The sequence below is a fragment of the Aspergillus puulaauensis genome, chromosome 2 (genome assembly GCF_016861865.1).
Source record: "Aspergillus puulaauensis MK2 DNA, chromosome 2, nearly complete sequence".
In the NCBI taxonomy this organism is placed as follows: Eukaryota; Fungi; Ascomycota; class Eurotiomycetes; order Eurotiales; family Aspergillaceae; genus Aspergillus; species Aspergillus puulaauensis.
Window position 1 is genome coordinate 54,824 of NC_054858.1, and position 23,226 is coordinate 78,049.

The window sequence follows — 23,226 nt, forward strand, 5'->3', positions numbered from 1 at the left end:
AAACCAATTTAAGATTGCCAGGTAGCCAGTCTGGATCTCCCCTCTCTTAGTTTGGTTAACTTCCGCGAGCGTCAGCACGGGCTGTGGCTGAATACGAGTCCAACAAAGCCCCGCCCTTTCTCCTGTGTGAGAGATCTTACCCTGGACGTCTTCCACTGCACTGCCAACTCTTCATCATGCGGCTCGTCATTCTCTCACACATTGTATCTGTGGGCCTGCTCGTTCCTCCAATCCAGGGGGCGCAACCCCTGGTCCCAGCCCCCACGGATACTACAGTTGACCCTATTGTCACAGAAGCGCCAGCGTTTGTCCACGCTCTGGAACAGAGGCAGTTCGGGGAAGGCTTCGTGGCATGGTGGGAAAACTCTGGCTCTTGTTAGTCTGCTGCTCCTTTACCATACCTGATTTGAGCTGATAGAGAATGGACAGGGCGCGGTAAAACGTGCGAGTCGGGCTCAGCATACAATACCTGGTCGACATACGGCCAGTGCTGCACTACAGCTGACTCTTCATGCAATTATGCCACAGCTTGCGCACCCGATGGCAGGATCCAGTACTATCAAGGAAATGCTAGCTGGTAGGACCTTCAGAACTGTTCAAGTCCCAAGAACTGACTAGGCATAGTGACCCAGGGCAGTCCTGCGAAGTATTCACGATTCTGTCCTCATCCGGCAGCCCTGCAAGTGACAGGCAGAATATCATCCAGTGCATCAGTACCGAATACGACTATCCTGGGACCTGGTACCGCCAGTCCTACGCCTGTACGTGCCCTCCGTCAGTGTAATCCCTGTCTGAGAACTAGCTGATTGTAAACAGTGACTACCGATCCATCTACAACAACAGTCACGCAAACAGAGACTGCAACCGTGACGCAGACGGTGGCCACTGATGGCAGCGCGGGGCTTCAGCAGACACAGACCATGCAGGGCTTATTGGGGGCGTTGATTGTTGCTGTCCTACTCGCAGTTTATTGAGTCTTGATGTAAACAGACGGTGCTTATTATAATATAACATATACAATCAGGGGTATCTAAGACTTCCAACAACCTACTTCTCGCCCATCTCGACAACCCTCTGGCTGTCGCTTAGTTCGTTAATCCTGCGAGTCTCGCTCAGCTCCGATGAGCCCAAGTCCCCCGGCAGCTCTGCGAAATGCTTCGTCTGGACCTTTGCTGGAATCGCCTCGGCCTCTGCAGGCAGCTTTTCCAGAGAGGATCTCTTGGATTCCTCTACTGCCACCGCTACAGCACCGCCGTCACCATCACCATCGCCTTCTGGTTGTCGCTCCTGCTCATCCTCGCCAGCTTCAGGGGTAGACCGGCGCTTGACCCGTCTCGCGAGGAAGAGTATCGCCGAGATGAGTCCCACTCCGACCACGCAGCCCACGACTATCCCTGCAATTGCGCCGCCGCTGAGTGACGACTCCGACGAGCTGCTCGTATCCGGAACAGGCGTGTTGGTTGCTGTAGGGGTGCTGGATGGCGTCGCCGTGCTCGAGGAATTGCTGTCTCCCACCTCGCTCTCGTCTGCCACAGGCACCTTGAGCTGGTCCCAAGTTCCCTTCCCCGGCCAGCCATCTGCATCTTTACCACTGTAACCCAGCTTCTTCTGCCAGCATTCGTAGGACTTCCGGTCCGACTCAGTCCACTGTGCCCCCGGCCCCTCGCTGTACTCTCCACATCCTTCGTCGACCAGTCTCTGTCCCATGGCAGTCACGATCGGACTGTTGGGAGCGGACTTGAACCAGTCTGCCCCAGGGAAGGGTGTCAATTCGCCTTCAACGGTTGTGTTCGCACCAGCCAGGTCAATAACGGCGTAGGCGAGAATCGCAGAACTCGCATTCTTCAGCATGTAACTCTCGAACTTCCCACTGGAGGTGCGCGAGCAGTCGGTTTGCGCGTACGTGAACAGGCGCACAAGATCGCCTTCGCTGTCGAATTCGAAGGGTTGTCCTTTGGCATGGTCGATTTCCTTGCAGCTCCTTCCGCCGCTGCCATCCTCGACGGTGGGGATGCCGCTGGCGTTTCTCCAGACGAACGTCCAGGCGGAGACCAGAGGGAGGGAGAAGAGGATGTAGAGCGTCGTGAGGATGGTTGTGAGTTGTGCCATCTTTGCGACAGACCGGTGGACTGGGTGGTGAAGGGACTGCAAAAGACTGGGGGCCGATCAGGGTTTTTGAAGCCTTCGAGTCTAGCCGAGTCGCGCATGGACTCGGGCATTCCAATTGTCTTAGTGTGTTCAATCAATGGCAATGTTGTGGACAGCGCCCTCCAGAGCTGAATCGATCAGCGCATTGTGCGTGTCTGATACGCTGCAGCCCAAATGAATACGAGCCCCAAGAGCACCGACAGCTCTTGGCAGGTCGATGGGCGGCACGTTCCACCCAATCAACAGCCTATAGCTGCTCGTTTTATGGAGCTGGATCTGGCCATTATCCCCGGATTCTGTTGCTCCTTGCTCGTGAGTCGTGAGTCGTGAGTCACGGCGCCGCCTGCTAAGCCTGTTGCTCCTGACCCTGAGTGAGTCCTACCACCACGAGATCTGCCAACGAGGAGATATTCAGAGCATAATCCTCCGTCACTGTGGCGCATCAAGCTCACAACGTCCCGTGGACTCTGCTTGTCTCTGCGCTGAGTCCCGTCGGGGCCCTCCGGTGACGTTCCTAGTCTGCCTCGGCACAAGACAGCAACGCAAGAAGTCGATACACTTCTTCCAAGCTTTTGCCAGGAATATCACGGAGCACTCGGCATGCGGGCGCCTAAGCATGCGGACAAATACGACCCACCGGACCCTGACGACGTGATACTGGACGCAGCCAGTCAAGAGCAGCCACAGTCGAGAAGATCAGTCGCACTGTCCTACACTGAGCCACGCCTACGATCCACTGGGCATAAACCACGCCTTGGGCATCCAGAGAGGGTTCCGAAGCATTTGAAGGAGTGGTCCCTGTTTGGATAAATATAGTCAATAAATGTATACCGCCAGCCCCCTGTAGAGATATATATTTAGCTAAATGTATCTTGAACCAACCATAAACTACTTGCGGAGAAAACGCTCCATTGTTAGACCAGCACGCAGCATTCAAACTATTTCTATGCGTCTTAATAGTTTTATCGCAACTAAGAGTAAAGAGTGACTGCTGCCATACACCTTTCGAGTCTACCACACCAAGTTAGTGCCTGAGGTATAAGTGTCCGCTTTAGAAAAGTGCAAGCGCCTGAGACACGTGACTCTCCCTGCCTCAGGAATCAATTGATTATCTTCTTCATCAATAATCAACAATCAACAATCAACACTTCATTTCACACTTGGAACAAGGAACCACGGGTCTCGGCCAGAGTCTCAATGAGACAGTGGGAAAGCAGCATAAGATAAGCGACATCGTCCCCGACGTGCGTTCTCCGGCACGCGAGAAAGGTATTCTTGTAAAAAAGCAACACAACAGGCTCAACCTGGTTCTGATTAGCTTCCCAGGTTGAATGCGATCGGGCACTTCCATCCTGTGACTGCTGTGGAAACCCCGGACCTTCCTGTTCATGTTATGCGCAAGTGGATGGCCATGGACAGCCGGGCTTTTATGGTTTTATCCAGACCCAATTATAAAAGACGAAGCAAAATTCTTGATTAACTGTCTAAAGTCTAAGATGCAATGTCGAGGGTATATTAAAGGCCTATGCTATGTATTTAGGGATTGGTGAAGAACACTGGTGCGGTACATCTCGCTGCGTTGGATGAGTTCAACGTGCGTTCCTTGCTCAGCACAGCGCCCGTTGTCAATGAGGAATATGCGGTCCGACTGTTGAATCGAGCTCAGCCTGTGTGCAATGGCGATGACCGTTGTGCGTCCCTGCAGTCTCTTGAGTGCTTCTTGCATCCGCCGTTCGGACTCAGCATCCAGGGCACTGGTGGACTCGTCGAGCAACAGCAGGCGTGGCTGGCGTACAAGCGCTCGTGCAATCGACAGTCGCTGGCGCTGACCACCGGAAAACTGCTTTCCATCGTGGCTGCAGTGGGTCTGGTAACCATCGGGCAGAGCTTCAATCACGTCGTGGATATTCGCCATCTTGCAAGCCTCCTCAATTTCCTCCTGCGTTGGCTGGTGCGAAGGACGGGCTCCTAGCCCAATGTTGAAAGCGACTGTGCCCTCGAAGAGCACATTCTCCTGAGGGACAAGAGAGATATCATCACGGAAGCCTGTTCCAAGCTGGCGCGTAATGTCGACACCGTCAATGATCACGGATCCCGATGCAGGGCGGTAGAATCGCTCTACCATGGAAAACGTCGTCGATTTCCCTGATCCACTGGGTCCAACTAAGGCGCAGAATTGACCAGGCTGCACCTTGATATTCAGCCCAGATAGGGCTGGCCGACCTGGCCGCGAAGGGTATTCGAAGTGCACGTCCCTGAGCTCGACGCCGATGCCGCCAGCACTCAGAGACACTCTCCCCTTCTCGTTGTCTGACTGACCGGATGGAGGTACAGCCTCGTCATCGTGGGGCTTCTCAGGGAGCAGATGGGTATCATAATCACTGACTCGCTTTGAGGGTTTGTGGCCGAGCTCCTCATCCGCCGAACGAGTTGTCAGCAACTGGGTAACGTTTGTTGATGCGACGCCAGCCTTGGAGATGTCGGGTGCCAGAGCAAACATTTGACTGCAGGACTGGGTACTGAATAGAAGTGCAGGCATGACAATGAAGAACTGCGTCTGGGTGTAACGACCCTCCAGGATCTGCCGAGTTCCCCACCAGTAGGCCAGGGCATACACCAGGTTGCTGACGCTGAAGGCCGATGCCAGGAAGACGTTGCCGGTTGCAATCGAGCGCAGTGTCTTGTCATACGGCTCTCGTAATGCTCGTTCGTATGTTGTATAGACCTTCTTCTCCAAGGAGAAGGCGGATACCAGGCGGAGGTTGTCGACTGCTTCAACGGTGATAGACGTGGCATCGGCAAAAGCCTTTTGATGCCGCTCAGCAAACCGGGATTGTGTGCGCAGCTTCATGAACCCCGAAAGCAGAAGAACAGGGATCGTCGGCAGAAGTACAATGGTGATCTTCCATGCAATGGCGAAGGACACGACCACGCCAGCAACCAGATTCACAGCGGCGGCCAAGAGGAGACCGATGGTGGTACCAGTGATCCCTCCAAGGGCAGTGGCATCGCTGGTGATATGGCTGAGCAGTGTCCCCGGAGTGCGGCCTTCTGATTTGTGCCAGGAGATGCTCTGGCGCAGCAGTGACCGTAGAGAGAGAACCTGAATCCGGTATAGAACCTTCTGGGCAGCCCATCCAAATGCAAAGCCGCTCACCAGATTGGCAAAGAGCTCGACGAGGGCCATGACGAAGAAAAGCAATCCGAAAAGCTCACCACCACTCCGGATTGCCTCAGCGCCGACACAAGGGTTCAAGACTCCAAGGGTGTGACCGAATATAACGGCCTCCGCGATATAACACCCACCGATAATGACCGCTGCTGCCAGACCAAGAACGATGTATCCAAAGTTTGGGCGTAGAAGGGCAAATGTAAATTTGGTGATGAACCAGCCAGTGTGCTCCCGCTTGTCTTTGCTCTTGGACTTTGATTTCTTGTCGCCTTCTTCCTTGGTTTGTCCCTTTTCATCGGTGTACTCGGTTGAATCTTTTGGTTCCTGGACAGTGATGGAGGCCTCTTTGGTTACGGAGTTGTCTTCCTCCACCGGAATATCCTCACTCTCGATGGAAGACTCCGAAGGGGTTAGCTCTGGGCTGACATTCGCAAGCGTTTGAATGCGTATCATTCCAGCGTAAATGCCGTCCTTTGCAACGAGTTCTGCATGGGTGCCCTCCTCAGCGACCTTTCCCTGTTCCAGGACAATGATCTTGTCGGCGTTTCTGGCGGTGGCCAATCGATGGGTAATGGAAACCATTGTCACCCGGTCTGGCAGATTGATTAGAGCGTCATGGATGAGCTTCTCGCTCTTTGAGTCTAGGGCTGCTGTGGCTTCGTCGAGGATAAGGACCGAGGATTCACGGATAAGAGCTCTTGCAAGGGCGATTCTCTGTCTCTGACCACCACTCAGCTGACTACCAAGGGTGCCAGAACCAGTGAAAACCCCCAGGGGGAGCTCGTCAATGAAGGACAAGGCATTGGAGCGCGCGGCGGCCTGTCGGACCAGCTCAACAATCTCAGACACTTTCGGATCGAACTGTGCAAGGGCTTCGGACTCTGGCGTACCGCTGCGGACCATGTCGGTCAGATCAGCCAGGGTCGAGTCGGCAGCAAACGGAACGAGAGCCTGGTGGCTCTCGATGGGGGAAACGATGAGCCCATAGGCAATGTTCTCGAGGATAGAACGGTCGAGCAGGACTGGCTCCTGCTGGACAAGCCCAACGTTGCCACGGAGATACCGCACATTCAAGTCACGGAAGTCCTGCTCGCCCAGACGAACTTGACCCGCTGTTGGGTCGTAGAAGCGCTCCAGGAGAGACACGATGGTTGACTTACCGCCACCGGATGGGCCGACGACCACGGTGTGCTTTCCAGGGGGGATGGTGAAGTTCACGCCTTGTAGAACCTCCGCGTCCGGTCGTGAAGGGTAATGGAAGCGCACGTCTTGCAAGACAATGTCCTGCGTGCTGAACGAAGCAGACTTATCGCCCTCCTCGCTCGTTCCGTCAATATCAGAGGGACGGTTTATCACCGCCAACAACCGATCTGCGGCGCCTACTGCGGCCGCAAAGACGTGAACAAACGGAGCGACCTGGCTGAGGATAAAAGAAGCATCGATTAGGACGAAGATGACGGTGTAGACCGCGCCCACTGACGTTGAGTTGTCATTGGTTTCAACGGCATCAGCGATCAGGCGAGAGCCCTCCCAGAAGGCCAGAGCATTGGCGCTGTAGGCAATGAAGTAGAGCAGACCGAGTTGAACGGCATGCGTCGTGGCCTTCTTCAGAGCATCGATCCTGGTCGCGGAGAGGTGGCTGGCGAATTCGCGTTCCAGGCTCTGGTTCGCATTGAAGGCATGGACCAGGGGCAGTTGCGACAAACTGGACGAGGCAATCGAGGTCGCAGCATTGACATGCGTGGATATGCGACCGGCGTATCTCTTGATCAGATAGCCCAGCATGGACATCATAAAGAAGCAAGGGACGACGGAAATCAGAATTCCAGCAATGATGGGCACCTTGATGAACGCCACGACATAGGAGGCCACAAAGTACGAGACTGTTGATATTACAAGGCCCACCTTCTCCGACGTTCCAGACTGCAGTGTCTCGACATCACTCACCAGCCGCGAGACGATGTCTCCTGCAGAGAGACTTTCGATATACGCCGCGTCTTGCTTTACGACGCTCTCAAAGTATCGTCGGCGGTACCGTCGTGCGATGCGTTCACTGACATAGCACCAGCAGCTGCAATGGATGTAGATGAAACACCAGTTGGCGATAGTGATGTAGATCACGTAGAGGACCTTCTGCCGCACTCCGTCCGAGACCTTGCTGCTCGATTCTTCGGAGGGAGAGCACTGGGAGGAGTTGAGGTCGTCGATCAATTGACCGAAAACGATACCGAGCAGGGGGAATGGGATACCCGCGGCGATTGAGAAGAAGACACCGGTTATAATGAGCAGGACGTCCGTCAGAGTGTAGTCCAGGGAAAACAGCAGGCGAGTGTAAGAGAAGAACCTGCCCGCGGCTCCCTTGATGTCCTTAATTCGCTTCATCTTTCCAAGCTTCGAGCCCAAACCTGTCAGTTGGTTTCTCCTCAAGAAGGATTTTGAACTTGAATACATACTAGGCTGGCCTTCTTTCCCTCGGCCACATTTTCATCTGCCTTGTCCGGCATCGCTGCGGAAGCGCGTGCCCGCGAGTCGGTCGAGGATGCTCGTTCGGCAGGTCGGTGAGGGAGAGGTTTCCCTTTTGCAGTGGCCGTATTTCTCGAAAAGACGGACAATGGGGGGCTGAGCTAGAGAAATGTTGACAGAGGCTATTCCATCAGAGGGAGTCTTGTCGGCTTCGCTGGCCGTGAATGGAGTGCAGGTAAGACAAAAGACAATCTAAGTCTCCCCAAATGACACGAGCGTGGAAGAGGAAGAAAGCGCAAAGTCCCGCAGCCGGGCAATTTTGTCAGTTCCTGCAGCCAACTTGGCATTACGCGATAAATTCAAGGCCCACGTTTGCCGTGATCGGATTATCTGATCTTCGCTGTTCTGCTGCTTTTCTGGAGGCCTGGACCCTACTCGCCAGGCCCAATGAGGTTAAGCAGTCGTTGCGGCCCGCCAATCACGGGCGTCTGCGAGGGGGCGCCTTCCGCAGCGGGGCCGCCTAATCTTATCTGATTGATTACTGCCACATTTTGATTTTTTTTAATTTTGATTGTCGGCGCGACAAATGGTTCACATGGGAAAAAACCCCCAGCGCAAACCCACTGTGTCCGCCAACGACCCATTCTATTTGTACCCGATATCGGTAGTTCACCCACGCCACGGCGCCACTGCATACCCAAGTGGGGAGCAAAACGAGGCTATCGCACAATATTATCATCACCCTGCATCATCGCACTCCTTTCCGGCCATCCCGTATAGATTAATCCTTCGTCAGAGGAGTTGGAGCCCATCGGGCCAGGCCGTCACCGTAAGGCTCACCATCATGCTTGTTGGGGTATTTATTGTCTCACCTACGGGCTTTGGCTGTCGGCCGTCGACCCAAAGCCGAATTACATGACCTTTGGCTCTTTCTCTGTCAGCTAGCGGTGTGGCGGCGTTCGTTCATTCTTTGTGTTCATTTCCACCCTGAATTCTTCAGAAATGGCTGCCTTCGAGTCCTCGGAGGAACCCCCACCTCTTCCCACGACGCAGGTTCCGTGCCTGAATATCTTCAACCGGTATGCAGTCGCGCAATCACGTACATCGCGAGCTTCTTCCGAGGCGATCGAACTTGATAGTAGTCCTGGTGCCCCGCTAGTCGCCGAATATCTTCAGGGCTATGCGGGGTTCATCGCCCAACTTACGGGGCAGGAAAAGATCGCTTTCGTGCTGGATCCGTGCAGCTCCGTCGCAGTGCCGCAAGATCCGGCGACGGTGATCATTCTTGCGACCACGAAGACAGGGCAGGAAACAGACAAGTCAGCATTATTTCACATCGACGAGAGGAAATATGCCGACTACAACAAAGACGAAATTCAGTTCCATTTGAACCTAGCTCAGCTGCAAGATTGCAACGAGCAGACCCTCTTTCCAGACCACGAACATGTCAGTAGACCAGGCTCTCTCTGTATAGAACCATTCTAAATTCCAAATAGCCTTTCACCTTGAACATTAGATCCAACCCCGAAACACGCAAGGTGCAACTCAGCGCGGTGTATCCCTCGCACCTCGTCCCTACCCATGCCGTCCCACAACTACTGAAGACGATTACATCGCACTTGACATGCTCAGTTGCGGGCTTGCAGTTCCCAAATAGCGACGAGGGCAGACATTCCCCCAATCTTTCCAAGTTGAATTGGCCTTCACTTGGGAAGCCTCCATCACGTAGCCAACCATTTGATGGCGGCCACGGCGGTCCATTCCTTCTTCATTCCAGCTTTAATACTTTCGCCGAGCGAGCACCGCATACCCAGGCTATTGATTTCATTTCTACCCTCGCAGGTTCAAGTGGACCTGCAAAGCACTACACTTTGACATATGGTGCATTGAATACGGCAGCAACTAGACTGGCTGCCCATATACGCCAAAGTGTTTCTATCAGTACTGGTCCCGCTCACGGCCAGTTTATTATTCCTATTTACGCGTCGACCTCGGTCGAACTGTATATCTCCTATCTGGCGGTGCTGAAGGCTGGGTTTGCATTCTGCCCAATCCCACTAGATGCCCCGGCTAGTCGTATCGCAGAAATCCTCGGGGACCTAAGCTCGCCTGTCATCCTGGGTGTTGGAAACGAGCCTTCGTCTCGACCATGGGAGCTGGAGCAGCTTCAGCCCGCATGGATTGATGTTACGGCGGTCTCACGGTGGAGGGACCTATCCAACACCACGGATCAGGCGAATGTGGAGAAACTATTTGAGCTCAACTTCCAACCCCCAACTATCGCCGACCATGACCTAGCTTATCTGATGTATACGAGTGGCTCGACTGGCAAGCCGAAAGGTGTGCAGGTCACACATAAGGCAGTGTCATGCTCCATAGAGTCGCATGCGGCAAGCATCCCTCTGCCATCAAACGACTCTGACGGATTTCGCTGGTTCCAGTTCGCGAATCCGACGTTCGACCCATCTTTGATGGAAATCTTCGTCACACTGAGCAGTGGTGGAACGCTGTGTTCGGCCCCTCGAGAGCTGATGCTGACAGACCTCGAGGGCGCCCTCAACGAAGTCAGGGCAACCATTATGATGGCTACACCCAGTCTGGCCGGGCTGATACGCCCTTCTGAGCTCTTGACATTGAAACATCTGTGGACAATGGGCGAGTCACTGAGCCAGACCGTGATTGACAAGTTTGCTCGGGACTTTACGCTGGTCAACGCTTACGGACCTACCGAAGGAGCAATCAACTGTACATTCCTGGGTCCTGTGGAGAATGGTATTCGTGGGTCCATCATCGGCGGACCTCTTCCTACGTGCTCCATGCTAGTCATAGACCCCAATAACCATACTCCTAGTCCAGTCCCCATTGGATGCGTGGGTGAGCTTGCGCTTGCCGGCCCGCAAGTGAGCAGGGGATACCTGAATCGGGAGGCAGAAACTGCAAAGGCATTTGTCGACAGCCCTGAGTTTGGTAGAGTCTACCGGACTGGTGACATGGCAAGAGTCGTCTGGGGACGGTCTGGTGAGCTTCTCATCGACTTTCTAGGTCGTATACTATCAGACCAAGCCAAGCTCAGTGGGCGCCGTGTTGAACTGGGAGAGATCGAGTCGCTCTTGGCCACGGTGGATGGGGTGGCCGAGGTTGTCACTGTAGTTGTCAAACGAGATGAAGAGGAAATTGGCAGTGAGCGAGTCGTCGCCTGTCTGGTGTCCGATGGCCAGAGCGATGCAGACAGGAGAGACATTGTCGACCGCTGCTGCCAGACAGTAAACCACCATTTGATTTCGTATATGCGCCCATCGGCATACCTCTTCCTCCAAAAGCTGCCTAGACTCACGTCTGGCAAGACTGACCGCAAGGCCATTGGGAGCTTGCTGTTGCGAGGCGAAGACACTCTCGACATATACCAGTCCGACATGTCTGCCCCAGCTGGTGATGGGCAGCAATGGAATTCCAGCAACAACGAAGTCCGCTCAGTCGTCGTAGAAGCTCTGGCCAAAACCGTTGGTGAGAAGGAGTCGGCAATTGAGCCTGGAGCTAGCCTGCAGTCCCTTGGTCTCGACAGTCTCGGGGCAATGAAGCTACTGCAAACGCTCAGGGATAATTCCATCTTTGGCCTGGGTGTCGCTGATGTTCTTCGCGCCCAAACCCCCCTGGCTCTGGTATCCCTGGCTGTGCAGAGTATAGAGTCCACGGAGCTGAGGGAAGAACGCGAGAATAATCTGGCCAAGACGGAAGAAGACCTGAGGCGAGAGCTGAAGCTGTTTTCTGAACGCAATGTTGCAACTTGCGCTGGGCGACTCCAGCTCGACGAAGCAGATATTGAACAGATCTTGCCTACGACAGCAACGCAGTCTGGTATGTTGGCAAGCTACCTGCGCAGCTCGGCGGCATCGACCGCTACAAGTCGTTCCTATATTTATCACTCTGTAATGTCCCTGAAACCAGAGGCGGATCTGGATCGCTTGAAGCAGGCATGGGATGCTGTCATTCAAAGTTACGATTCATTCAGAACGGTCTTTTGCTGGCTCGATGATGACCTTGCCCCCTTTGCCCAGTGTATCCTGGATCCGAAGGCCTCTCGCCATCCTGGATGGAATATCTACGCTGCAGTAAAGGGTGACGCTCAACCGGAGGCAAAGACCGAAGTGGCTCTTCGCACTGCCGAGAGAAATATTGACATCCAGCGACACCCCTGGCAATTGTCACTTGTATATCTCGAGGACCAGGTGTGCCTTATTCTCAGTATGTTCCACGGGATCTTCGACGGTGGCTCGCTGCAGCTGCTCCTGGACGATGTGTCGGCGGTCTATATGGGCCAGCAGTCCCAGCCGCGTACATCGCTAGACCACATTGTCGACCACCATTTCATGGCTGACCATGCGGCAACTGCTGAATTTTGGAATGGGCAGCTCGAAGGATACGTTCCTGTTGGCTTTCCTTCCATTTCCTCCACCCGACCGCCTGCATCTCCAGCCACCCATGCCGTCGAAGTCTGCTCGCAAATCGGTTATGATCAATTGAAGCAGGGTTCCAAGATGATGGCGACAACACCCTTGTCTGTGATCCAGGCAGCATGGAGCTCTATCCTCCTGGCCTACACTGGGGCGAGCGGCCATGATGTAGTCTTCGGCAGTGTGGTATCCGGACGACTGGACGGCAAGTCCGAAGTCTGCATAGGGCCGACCTTCACTACCGTTCCCATTCGACTTGATCTTGACAGAATACCCAAGAGCTCAGAGCACTTTGACAGCCGCTCCGTAGCCAGACATCTCGCTTCACTGAATACAGAGGCCATGATTCATCTGCAGCCGCGATTGGGGTCAGTGGTGACTGCAGAGGGCCGGCTTCCGTATGACACGCTTTTGGCGTACCAGGACTTCAGCGCCAAGGGCACATCTCCTGCTATATGGCAGTCCATTCACCACCCACCCATGGTCAATGACTTCGCAGTGATGATTGAGGTTTGGCCTGGGGACAATTCGACACTGACACTGCGCGCTACCTTTAGTGAGAAGGTGATGGACCGCGCTGCAGCAGAGATGATGCTGGCGCAAATGGACGCCATTATCGCGTCCATATTGAACAGTCCCAACGATGACTTCTTAGATACTCCTGCGATTGATGATGAACGACTAAAGTCTGGTCTGGACCTGGCGGCGCCTCAATCTGCAACAGTGTCTGAAGGCCTGTTGCTTCACAGTGCATTCGAGAAGCATGTTGAGTCCAACCCTGATGCTCCTGCTCTGATATTCAAGAGAGTTCTGGGAGACGATACCAACGCCGCAAATGTCTCCTGGACCTATCAAGAGCTGGATTCAAGGGCCCAGGCTCTGGCTGCACAGTTACATTCAGGAGACTACGAGCTTCGCCCAGGCTCTGTGATCCCTATCTGCATCCAGAAGAGCCCTGCCTTGTATGTAGCAATTTTGGCAATTCTCAAGGCCGGCTGTGCTTGGTGTCCTATCGATGTGTCCTCTCCACCGCAAAGACGCAGCAACCTTATTGAACGCACTGGAGCGAGAGTACTCTTGGTGTCAAGCGCAGACTCAATCGAAGCCGCAGAGCTGTTGCCAGAGGGATGTCAGCCACTGAATGTTGTCCCATTCACCGAACAGCCGCTCTCTGCTTTCTTCAGTGATCTCCAACCTCTGAGACATGAAACCAAGTCGTCAAACACGGCCTATCTTATCTGGACCAGTGGAACGACCGGAGCGCCCAAGGGTGTTCCCATCACCCATTCTGCTGGAGTGGCCAGTATAGCGCCGCTAATGAAGACGATTCCCCTTGGCACCACTGGAACACCACGGACTCTGCAGCTATCTGACTCCATATTCGATGTCTCGATACAAGATGTCTTTTACACCTGGAGCTCCGGCGGCACCTTAATATCTGCGTCCCGTGAGATCATGCTAGGCTCATTCCCAGAGCTTGCAAACGAGACCAAAGCAACGCATGTGCACCTGACGCCCGCATTCGCAGCTGGAATCCGGCGAAGTGCCTGTAAGACTCTGGAAGTCATTACCATGATTGGCGAGAAGCTTCCCCAGCCTGTGGCTGATGACTGGGGGAAGAATATGCGGGCGTTCAATACCTATGGGCCAGCTGAGGCGACCATTGTGTCCACAGTCCGGGAGTTTGGCAATGAACACAGCACCGTTAAGAGTGCCAATATCGGGTGGCCTCTTGATACCGTGTCTGTGTTTGTCACCAAGGGAGAGAGCCTTCTGATGAAGCACGCTGTAGGCGAGCTAGCACTGGGCGGGCCTCAACTCTCCCCTGGGTATCTTGCGCAGGAGGATATCACAAAGGCCAAGTATCGCTGGAACGAGAAGGCCTCACAGATACTTTACTACACAGGAGATCTTGTTCGAATGCTATCAGACGGCTCCCTCGAATATCTGCATCGGGTCGACGACATCGTCAAGTTGGGCGGTATTCGAGTGGAATTGAGCGAGATCAGTTATACCCTGATGGACTCCCATCCATTGATAGATACCGTGGAGACACTCGTTCTGAACAGGCCAGATCGGCCTACTAACGTAGTGGTCTCGTTTCTAGCAGCGCCTGAAGCAGTTATCGGCACTGACCATAGTGGCGAGGCCATCGTTGACGAGCTTGGAGTTTCCATAGCCTCTGCAGCACTGGAGGCAGCATCGTCAACGCTTCCTCCTCATATGATTCCTTCTTGCTGCATTGTCATCTCCTCTATCCCCAGAACGCAGTCCGGCAAAACTGACCGTCGAGCGCTACAGGCTATATACGTTGGCCTTGACATTGACAGCTGGGACAAAGCACTAGGACTGAGCAGTGACAGTTCATTACCAGCTATATCTGACAGCTCGAGCGCTCCGCTGAAAGGACGTATAATCTCCACGGTCTCTGCCTTTGCAAATGTGAAGCTGTCGCTGGTTACCGCATCCAGTCGGCTTGCAACGCTGGGAATTGATTCGATTCGTGCTATAAGACTCGCATCCCGTCTGAACGAGAACGGTGACAACATTTCCGTTCAAGACGTCCTCCAGTGTCGGACAGTGGCGGATCTCGTCAACAGGGTCGAGTCTGCGCCGGAAGAGGGCCAGGCGAGATACGACATGGGAGCATTCAACAGTCAGTGGCATGATGCAGTGGCCAGAGCTGTAACTGGAGACTTCCACGTAGCACCAGCAACGTCAATCCAAGAGGGAACGCTGAGCGAAACAATGGGCAATGTCGCCATGTATTGGAGCAACCACTTCTTTGCCCTGGACCCTTCCGTCGACCTTGACCGACTCAAGCAGGCCTGGCATGCGGTATGCCAGAGCAATGCTGCTCTTCGAACAGGGTTTGTCCCTACTGCTGCGTTAAAAGAGCAACCGGTGGAGGACTCATCCAAGTATGGCTTTCTCCAGGTGCTCTATAAAGAGCACGACATCGACTGGGTATACACGGAGTGCACACAGGCTAGCTACAGATCTGTCCTGGAGGATAGAGTCAATAAAGGCATGGACAAGCACCAAAATAGCTACTTCATACAGCCTCCCTGGGCAATCACAGTACTCGCAACGGAAAAGGAGCAGGTCATGGTTCTGACTCTCCATCACAGCATCCACGACGGCCCCTCGCTGGACTTCATCATGAACGATGTCTACAGTGCCTACCAGTCTTCAGCCCCTATACGACCAGAGCTGCAGAAGGCCTTATCGCTAGCCCTCCCAACTCCAACGCAGCAAAATGAAACGAATGCGTTCTGGCGCGCTGAACTGGAGCCATACGCTGATTCGGATCCTCCGGCTTGGGCTGAGCTGACAGGCAAGAGGATGCGCAACGGCGTCGTCCCCAAGCGCAGTTTCATATCGGAATCCATATCCCTGACAGAACCAGCATCTTCACTGCGAGCAAAGGCAGCCGGTCTCGGAGTCGCCTCGATGACATCAGTGCTTCGAGCCGCATGGGGGGTTGTCCTGCTGGCATACCTGGGAGACACTGCAACTGTCTTCGCCGAAACACTGTCTGACCGTGTTCTTGATGCCGAGATGGCAGAAGTCATTGGCCCTTTTATTTCGACAGTCCCAGTGCCCTTCCACGCCAAAGGTACAGTGAGGGAGCTCTTTGATGAGCAGAATCGTACCTACGAACGGTCGTGGACGCATCGCCACGTCCATCCCCGGGAGATCAGAATGGCCTTGAAGAGAGCGCCTGGGCAGCCTGTCTACCCTGCTGTCTTTGCTTTCCATCCCAGTTCCGATGGAGGCTCGTCGTCTCGGACTGCTATCTGGGAGCAGAGGGAGGACGAGCTGGGCTTGAATGTCGAGCACTCGTTTGCCCTGAATGCCTCTGAAGAGACTGATGGGACATTGACCCTTGTCGTGTCCTGTCTATCGACAATTATGAGCTCGACTCACCTAAGACTATTCGGCCGCCATATCGATGGGGTGGTGAGTGCCATGCTTGCTCACCCAGACGAGCCAGTGCGTGAGATATCTCGCTTCCTGCCCACCGACCTCTTGTCCATTTCCAGCCCGGATCCAAGCCCTGCCGTCATGGAATCGGTGCAATGGAGCCCCGCCTGCTGGCTTGAGGCCAATGCGAAGACGCATCCAGACTGGCCTGCAGTCGAAGTTGCAACCTCGATCACCGACGAGGGGGTTGTCAAAGAGTCCATGTCGTACGCCAAACTAAACTCTGAAGCCAACAAGGTCGCGGCATATCTGGCTTCTCGTGGACTCCAGAATAGACTCATAGCTGTCTGTGGCCCTCCCAGCCTTCTGCTGTATCCCATTACCCTGGGCATCTTCAAGTCGGGCAACGCATACATGCCCATTGACGAGGGTCTGCCAGACGACAGAAAGTCGGTCATGATAGAAGATGGCGATAGCCCTATCGTATTCACCGAAGCATCGCTACATCACACATTCATGCAAATCCCCCAGGCCTGCGAGGCGATCTGCTTCGACGACCAGTCGTTCCAGGATATCCTATCTCAGATGCCCTCAGAGGACCAAATCTATCCTGCAGGTTCCGACGACCCAGCCTATGTGCTATTCACTTCAGGCTCAACGGGAAAGCCAAAGGGCGTGGTAGTAACTCGCAGAAACCTGTCTTCTTTCCTGCAATCCTGGTCGGAGCTTGTCATAAACATAGCCCCAGAGACTCTTGAACTGGGAGGGCGAGGTCGTTTCCTTGCCCTGGCGAATAGAGCCTTTGATCCCCACATAGCTGAGATGTTTGGGCCTTGGTGTTTTGGGATGGCCACCTGCTCTGCTGATCGGACATTGCTGCTGGACGACCTCCAGCAGGCATTGGTGCAGTGGGACATCACTCACGCCAGCTTTGTCCCATCTGTCCTCGACCAGATGAATATCCTCCCGTCGGACGTTCCTAATCTCAAGTATATCAGTGTAGGAGGGGAAAAGATCTCACAGAGAGTGCTGGACACCTGGGTGGCCGGTACTGGGGTGTCCCTTGTTAACGCATACGGCCCGACAGAAGTGACCATCGGGTGTACTTTTGCCCACGTAAATCAGGATACAAACATGAGGAATATCGGGACGCCTTTATCGGCCTGTACATGCCATGTCTTGGTCCCAGATAGTCTATATCATGCCCTTCTCGGGCAAGTCGGGGAACTTTGCTTCACGGGGAGCATTGTGGCCAAGGGCTATATGGACAGGCCCGATGCAAAGGGGTTTGTAACAGGGCCAAACGGAGAGCACATGTATCGCACTGGCGACATGGGACGCATGATGGCCGACAGCAGCATCGAGTACTTCGGGCGCAGCGATGACCAGACCAAGATACGAGGACAACGACTCGAGCTGGGCGAGGTCTCTGAGGTTGTTCGCGCATCTTCGCCGGTGGCAGTGGACGTCGTCAGCATGATCGTCAAGCACCCAGCTCTGGCTCGAAGCCAGCTGGTCTCCTTTGTTTCTCGCTCCGTGCGTAATAGGGGCGATGAGCTGGGAATCATCTATTCGGACATTGCAACGCTGGCAAATGATCTCCGACGAGCCTGCGAGCAGAAGTTGCCTGCCTACATGGTGCCAGAAATTGTCCTTCCAATTACAAACATCCCCCTCGCGCGACTGTCTGGCAAGGCGGATTCCAAGGAGCTGCGGCGCATATTCGGCACTCTCTCGCTGGACGAGGTTCTTCGTGGTAACAGCCTGGCCTCTGCTTCTGACAGCACCGTCGTTGATCGGGCGTTGACTGCGGAGGAGGATAGAATTGTAGAAGAGATTGCCAGAATGGGCAGCATCGACGGTTCGCTGATCAAGCCACATACAAACATATTCGAGATTGGAATTGATAGTCTCGGAGTGATCGGCCTGTCTGTACGGCTTCGGGCTGCTGGCTATGATGCGTCAGTGGCAGCAATCATGAACAGCCCCGTCATTGAACAGCTTGCCCTGTTGCCAAAGAAAGAAGACAATGCTTCTGCTCAAGCTGCCGACAAGGATTGGGAGCAAAGGCTCACCAGCCTGAAAGACAAATTCGTCGAGCTGCATCCCGAGGCCTTGGATGCTCAAGTGTCAGTGAGGCCCTGCCTTGCGCTCCAGGAGGGCCTGGTGGCACGGTCTATGAATAACGACGAAGATGATCTATACGTGAATCATGTCCTGCTGAAGCTGAACGATGATGTGCAACCAGAGCTGCTGCAGTCCGCCTGGAGACTTGCTGCCGCGAAGAACGAGATACTGAGGACTGCATTTGCTCTCCTCGACTCCCAGATTGTCCAGATTGTATTCCCAGCAGATGCCAATACTACCAAATGGGCTGAGCAGAGATTTGATAGTGTCGAGCAGGGCAGAGAGAACTTTGCCAGTCAGTATCGCAGCATTGCCCGCCATATCATCCAGAACATCAACACAACGCCGCCGGTTCGGTTCAATTTCGCCTCGTCTCAGAACGGACAGCCGTTGCTACTGCTTGTTTCCATCCATCACAGTCTCTACGATGGCGAGTCCTTCGGAATGCTGCTTGACGACGTTGCCAAACACTACTCTAGTGTCTCGCCGCCAGAACGGGGCTCGCCGTCTGCGTTCATCCAGCATGTTCACTCGCAGAGTCTCCAGAAAGCCAAGTCCCACTGGGAACAGGAACTATCGGGCTGCTCGCCAACCCTGTTTAGGCATGACACGTCTGACGTTGGAGAGCCACTTACTATCGACCGCACCTCTCTCTCAGCTCTGTCAGACATCAAGCGCTATGCAGCCAGCTTGCGAACCACGGTGCCTTCTCTGATGCAATCCATCTTTGCTCTGCTCCTTGCAGACTCTGTCAATTCCTCTGATATCACATACGGCCTGGTTCTCTCCGGACGGTCTGTCTCTGTTCCTGGGGCCGAGTCCGTCCTGCTTCCCTGTATCACCACCATCCCCGCCAGACTGAACACCAGCGGACTCAGCACAGTCGAAGATGTAATTGCATGTGTCCAGAGGACCAGTGCCAAATCTCTTGAGTATCAACATACATCCCTACGGTACATCCAGCAATGGGCCAACTCTGGAAGGCCTGTGTTTGATTGCCTGTTCTCCTTTGTTAAAACAACCCAGCCCCTGGCCAACGGTCCTTGGGAGGAACTTGCCAGTGATATGCCAATGGAGTATCCCCTGGCCATGGAGGTAGAGGCAGACGACATTCAAGACCAGCTTCATCTTCACTGTGGCTTTACATCCTCCTTTGGATCGCGGTCGCGTGTCGACAATCTTGTAGAGAAGATGGACATTGTCCTTTCCACCATCACCACTGGGTCTCCCATGTCTCTGGAGTCTTTCAACCTCTCGCAGACTTCCACTCAGCCCAACCGGTCAGAGGAGAAGGTTTGGAACAACGACAACTGGACAGACTTAGAGCAGTCCATTCGCCGAATTGTCGCAGATTTCTGTGGCCTGAGCATCGACGTCGTCTTCAAAGGCACATCTTTCCTGCGACTCGGTGTTGATTCAGTCACAGCCATCCAGCTATCGAAGCAACTGCGTTCGAATGGAGTCGCCGTCTCATCCAGGGATATCATGCGCTATTCCTGCGTGGGTGCTTTGGCACAGAACGTGCTTGAGAAGGCCCGTTCTGTACCAGATGTTGCTGCACCAGCCAAAAACTCAGAGATACCTGATCTTGCAGTATACGCATCTCATGCCCGCCTCCTGAATTCGGAAGACACGATTGAAACTGTTTTCAAGTGCACTCCGTTGCAATCATCAATGATTACCCAGACCCTGGGTCTCTCAGGGGCCGTGTATGTCCACCCACATATCGTAAAGCTGTCCGAGTCCTGCAACCTGGATACTCTCAAGTCTGCACTTCAAAAGGTAATCGATGCCAATGACATTCTTCGAACCTCGTTCCACTTTATTCAGGAGCTTGGAGGCCAGTGGGTTGGTGCTGTTCACTCCCAGTACTGCCCTGAGTGGGAGGAGACCTCGATATCTCCAGATGGCGATATTGATGCCACAGCCCTGAATATTCTGCGTCTGGATGAAGAGACTGCATTCGCCATCCCACCTCTTCGAGCAGCCATAATCCACCGCTCCAATGAGCGTTTCTTCGCCATAGTCACGCATCATTCACTGTACGATGGAACTTCTCTCCGCTTCATTTTCGAAGACTTGATGCTTGCCCATCGGGGTCTTTCTTTACCCAAGCGCTCTCGATTCGCAGACAGTGCTCACCGTATCTCGCAAGACCAGGAGGAAGCATGCGACTTCTGGACAGAGTCCCTCCGCGGATACAAAGTCACCGAAGTGCCACCTCTTCCGGAGGCAGAGTCGTCGTCACACATGTTCTTTTCTGAGGCGCGAGTTGACCTTGACATCTCCGCCATAGCCAATGCTTGCCAGGCATTAGAGGTGACTGTGCAGACAGCAGCACTTATTTCCTACGCAAAGGTTATTGCGAAGCTGACTGGCCAGGACGACGTTGTGTTTGGCCATGTCCTCGCAAGACGGTCTGTAGATGCCCTCGATGAAGACCAGACAATCGGTCCTCTCTTCAATACAGTTGCCCAAAGGATCGACCTTGGGTCCAAAGTCACAACGAACCGGGAGATGCTGCAGCGATTGCAAAGGTTCTCTGCCGACTCTCAGGACTTCCAGCATGCATCCTTGCGCACTATCCAAACCAGGCTGAGAGAAGCACGCCAGCTTGATACTGCGTCCGTTTTCGATACGCTGTTTGTATTCCAAAAGAGCGCCGAAGGCCCAGGTGGCTTGACTCAACCAAACTCACTATGGACGCCATTCAACAGTGTCGAAGCACTGGATGGCCAGGCTCAGTACAAGCTGAACGTGGAAGTCGACCATGGCGACGACGGTATTGTCGTCCGTGCTTCATGCCAGGGCCAATTTCTCTCTCAACGCAACCTGGACGATGCCCTGAAAGCCTTCAGCCATGCATTCTGTGACACAATAACCCAGCATTCGCGCTCTGTGACAGCCTATCCAGGGTATTTCGATCTCTTGCCCAGTCCTCCCACTAATGCCTACAAAGACACAACGGTCCTCACCTCCGACGAGCCAAGTCACGAACGAATTGTTCGAAAAGTTCTATCCGAAATCTCAGGGCTGCCCATCGATGCCCTCCAACCAAGTTCCAGCATTTTCAGCATCGGTCTGGACTCTGTGTCCGCCATTCGTGTTGCCTCAGAGCTCCGCCGGCAAGGTTTAGCTGCAGGCGTCGCGGACGTTCTTCAGGGCAGTACAGTTCGTGGTATTTCTTCACGACTACAGCCGAGCCCTAAAAAGCAGGATTCTTTGCAGAGACCTCTGATTCCCGATATAGATCAAATTCAGCCAATGGTTCTCGAACAGATACGACGAGCCCCAGAGGAGGTAGAGCTGATCCTCCCTTGTCTAAATGGACAGATGTACCATTTGGCTTCCTGGCTCAAATCCAGACGGACACTCTTCGAGCCTGCCTGGCCGTACGCCTGTTCTCAGCGCATTGATATCGAACGCATGCAAGACGCCTGGGCCCAGCTCCGCCAGCGAAACAGCATTCTTCGAACATGCTTCGCTGCGATAACGCCATCACGAGCGGTTCAGGTTGTTCTCAAGACGGCTGCCCGCAATGATGGCACATTCCAGGTCATCTCAAGCTCTGAATGCCTGGTTGAAGCTGCTCGAACGTGGGCCAGGATTGAGTCAATACACCCATCGACTCTGCATTCTCCCCCAGTCCGTCTACGTCTTATCCAGGCCACTGACCGGGATGGATTCCTCTTGCTTGTAAACCATGCAGCCTACGATGCCTGGTCCATGCCGATGATTGTGCAACAACTGGCGGACATCTACCTTGGTGTCTCCGCCAAATCGACCCCTGAGTTTGCCTCCTTTGTAAATTTCACGACCCAGTCAACAAACATCCCAGATCAGGATAGGTATTGGGAATCAGTTATTGGGGAAAGTTCTCCAACTCTCCTTGGCTCGTCTTATACCAATGGCGCGCATACCAACGGTACAGTATCCGCCCGCCGCACTCGTCAGCTATTTGTGGGATCATGGGAGAAGATTCCCAACCTGCCCTATCTCGAAAAGACTTGCCAGTCTGCAGGCGTCAGTCTTCAGAGCGTCAGTCTCCTGGCAGTATCTCGCGTCTTAGCTCGCCTGGCCCAGGTCTCCAGCCCAACATTTGGCCTGTATCAGAGCGGTCGCTTAGCAGCATTCGCTGGCATTGAAAGTCTACCCGGGCCATGCTTAAACGTCACTCCTTTTACTGTTCATGATGTGTTGTCAGATAATAGTCTGCTGGCCTCAGATACGGTGGACGCAGTACGGTCAATCCAAAAGTCCCTGGCGAACCTCATTCCCTATGAACAGACCTCGCTGCGAGAGATATTAACCAACTGGGTGAATAAGAATCCCGCCACCCCAGTACTCTTCAACGCCTGGGTCAATCTGCTCTGGACTGGGCAGTCTGCGCCTCAGTCAGCCAGTGAGACCTTATTCGAGCCTGTTCCAATCGGCGTCCCAACAGACTTTATCCTGCCGACAGCTCCAGCAAGCCTCGACACGGAGCAAACTAGTGTTGATGCATTGGATACATCCTACCTACCAGATCAGAACATTTGGATTGATATCGGCCCTGACCCTCGCACGCAGACAATCGGATTTGGGGTTCGCGTCGAGGGAGGACTGATGAGTGAGTCGGAGACCCGCGCTTTCGTCGACGGCGTTGCGGAAGAGATTGAAGGCTTGGTACGGTCTTTAGAGAAATAGATTGGAGGTGTTTAATATGTAATTGGGATGTTTGTCATATATTGGGTGTTTGTATCAAGTTTGTGCTGCGTTGCTTAATTGGTTTACGTCTTGTGTCTTCTCTAGAGGCGTTTTAATGTAAATGAGCTGTTATTTGTATGTGTTTGATGTTTCCTATCAAGATTTTGCTTACTTGTTTTACGTCTACTTTTCCAATCAAACTGATGTTATGCCCAGACGTAAAGGCCGTTGGCTCCTACTCAGTGAAGGTAA

At 53.8% G+C, this 23,226-nt stretch overlaps 4 protein-coding genes across 4 annotated transcripts; 2 read left to right on the forward strand and 2 right to left on the reverse strand.

Annotated features, from left to right (window-relative positions):
• Window positions 1-176: 176 nt before the first annotated feature.
• On the forward strand, window positions 177-974 carry APUU_20018S (uncharacterized protein; the record flags this gene model as incomplete). Its single annotated transcript, XM_041698613.1, has 4 exons — window positions 177-375; window positions 430-577; window positions 625-761; window positions 817-974. 4 exons carry the CDS (start codon window positions 177-179, stop codon window positions 972-974), a joined length of 642 nt encoding a protein of 213 aa, XP_041551780.1.
• Window positions 975-1,047: 73 nt separating this feature from the next.
• APUU_20019A (uncharacterized protein) lies at window positions 1,048-2,109 on the reverse strand (the record flags this gene model as incomplete). Its single annotated transcript, XM_041698614.1, has 1 exon — window positions 1,048-2,109. One exon carries the CDS (start codon window positions 2,107-2,109, stop codon window positions 1,048-1,050), a length of 1,062 nt encoding a protein of 353 aa, XP_041551781.1.
• Window positions 2,110-3,676: 1,567 nt separating this feature from the next.
• Window positions 3,677-7,824, reverse strand: MDR4 (ABC transporter ATP-binding protein; the record flags this gene model as incomplete). Its single annotated transcript, XM_041698615.1, has 2 exons — window positions 3,677-7,711; window positions 7,774-7,824. 2 exons carry the CDS (start codon window positions 7,822-7,824, stop codon window positions 3,677-3,679), a joined length of 4,086 nt encoding a protein of 1,361 aa, XP_041551782.1.
• Window positions 7,825-8,785: 961 nt separating this feature from the next.
• On the forward strand, window positions 8,786-23,196 carry APUU_20021S (non-ribosomal peptide synthetase; the record flags this gene model as incomplete). The annotated part of the gene is made up of 4 exons (XM_041698616.1): window positions 8,786-9,229; window positions 9,280-14,242; window positions 14,342-22,953; window positions 23,191-23,196. 4 exons carry the CDS (start codon window positions 8,786-8,788, stop codon window positions 23,194-23,196), a joined length of 14,025 nt encoding a protein of 4,674 aa, XP_041551783.1.
• Window positions 23,197-23,226: the final 30 nt, after the last annotated feature.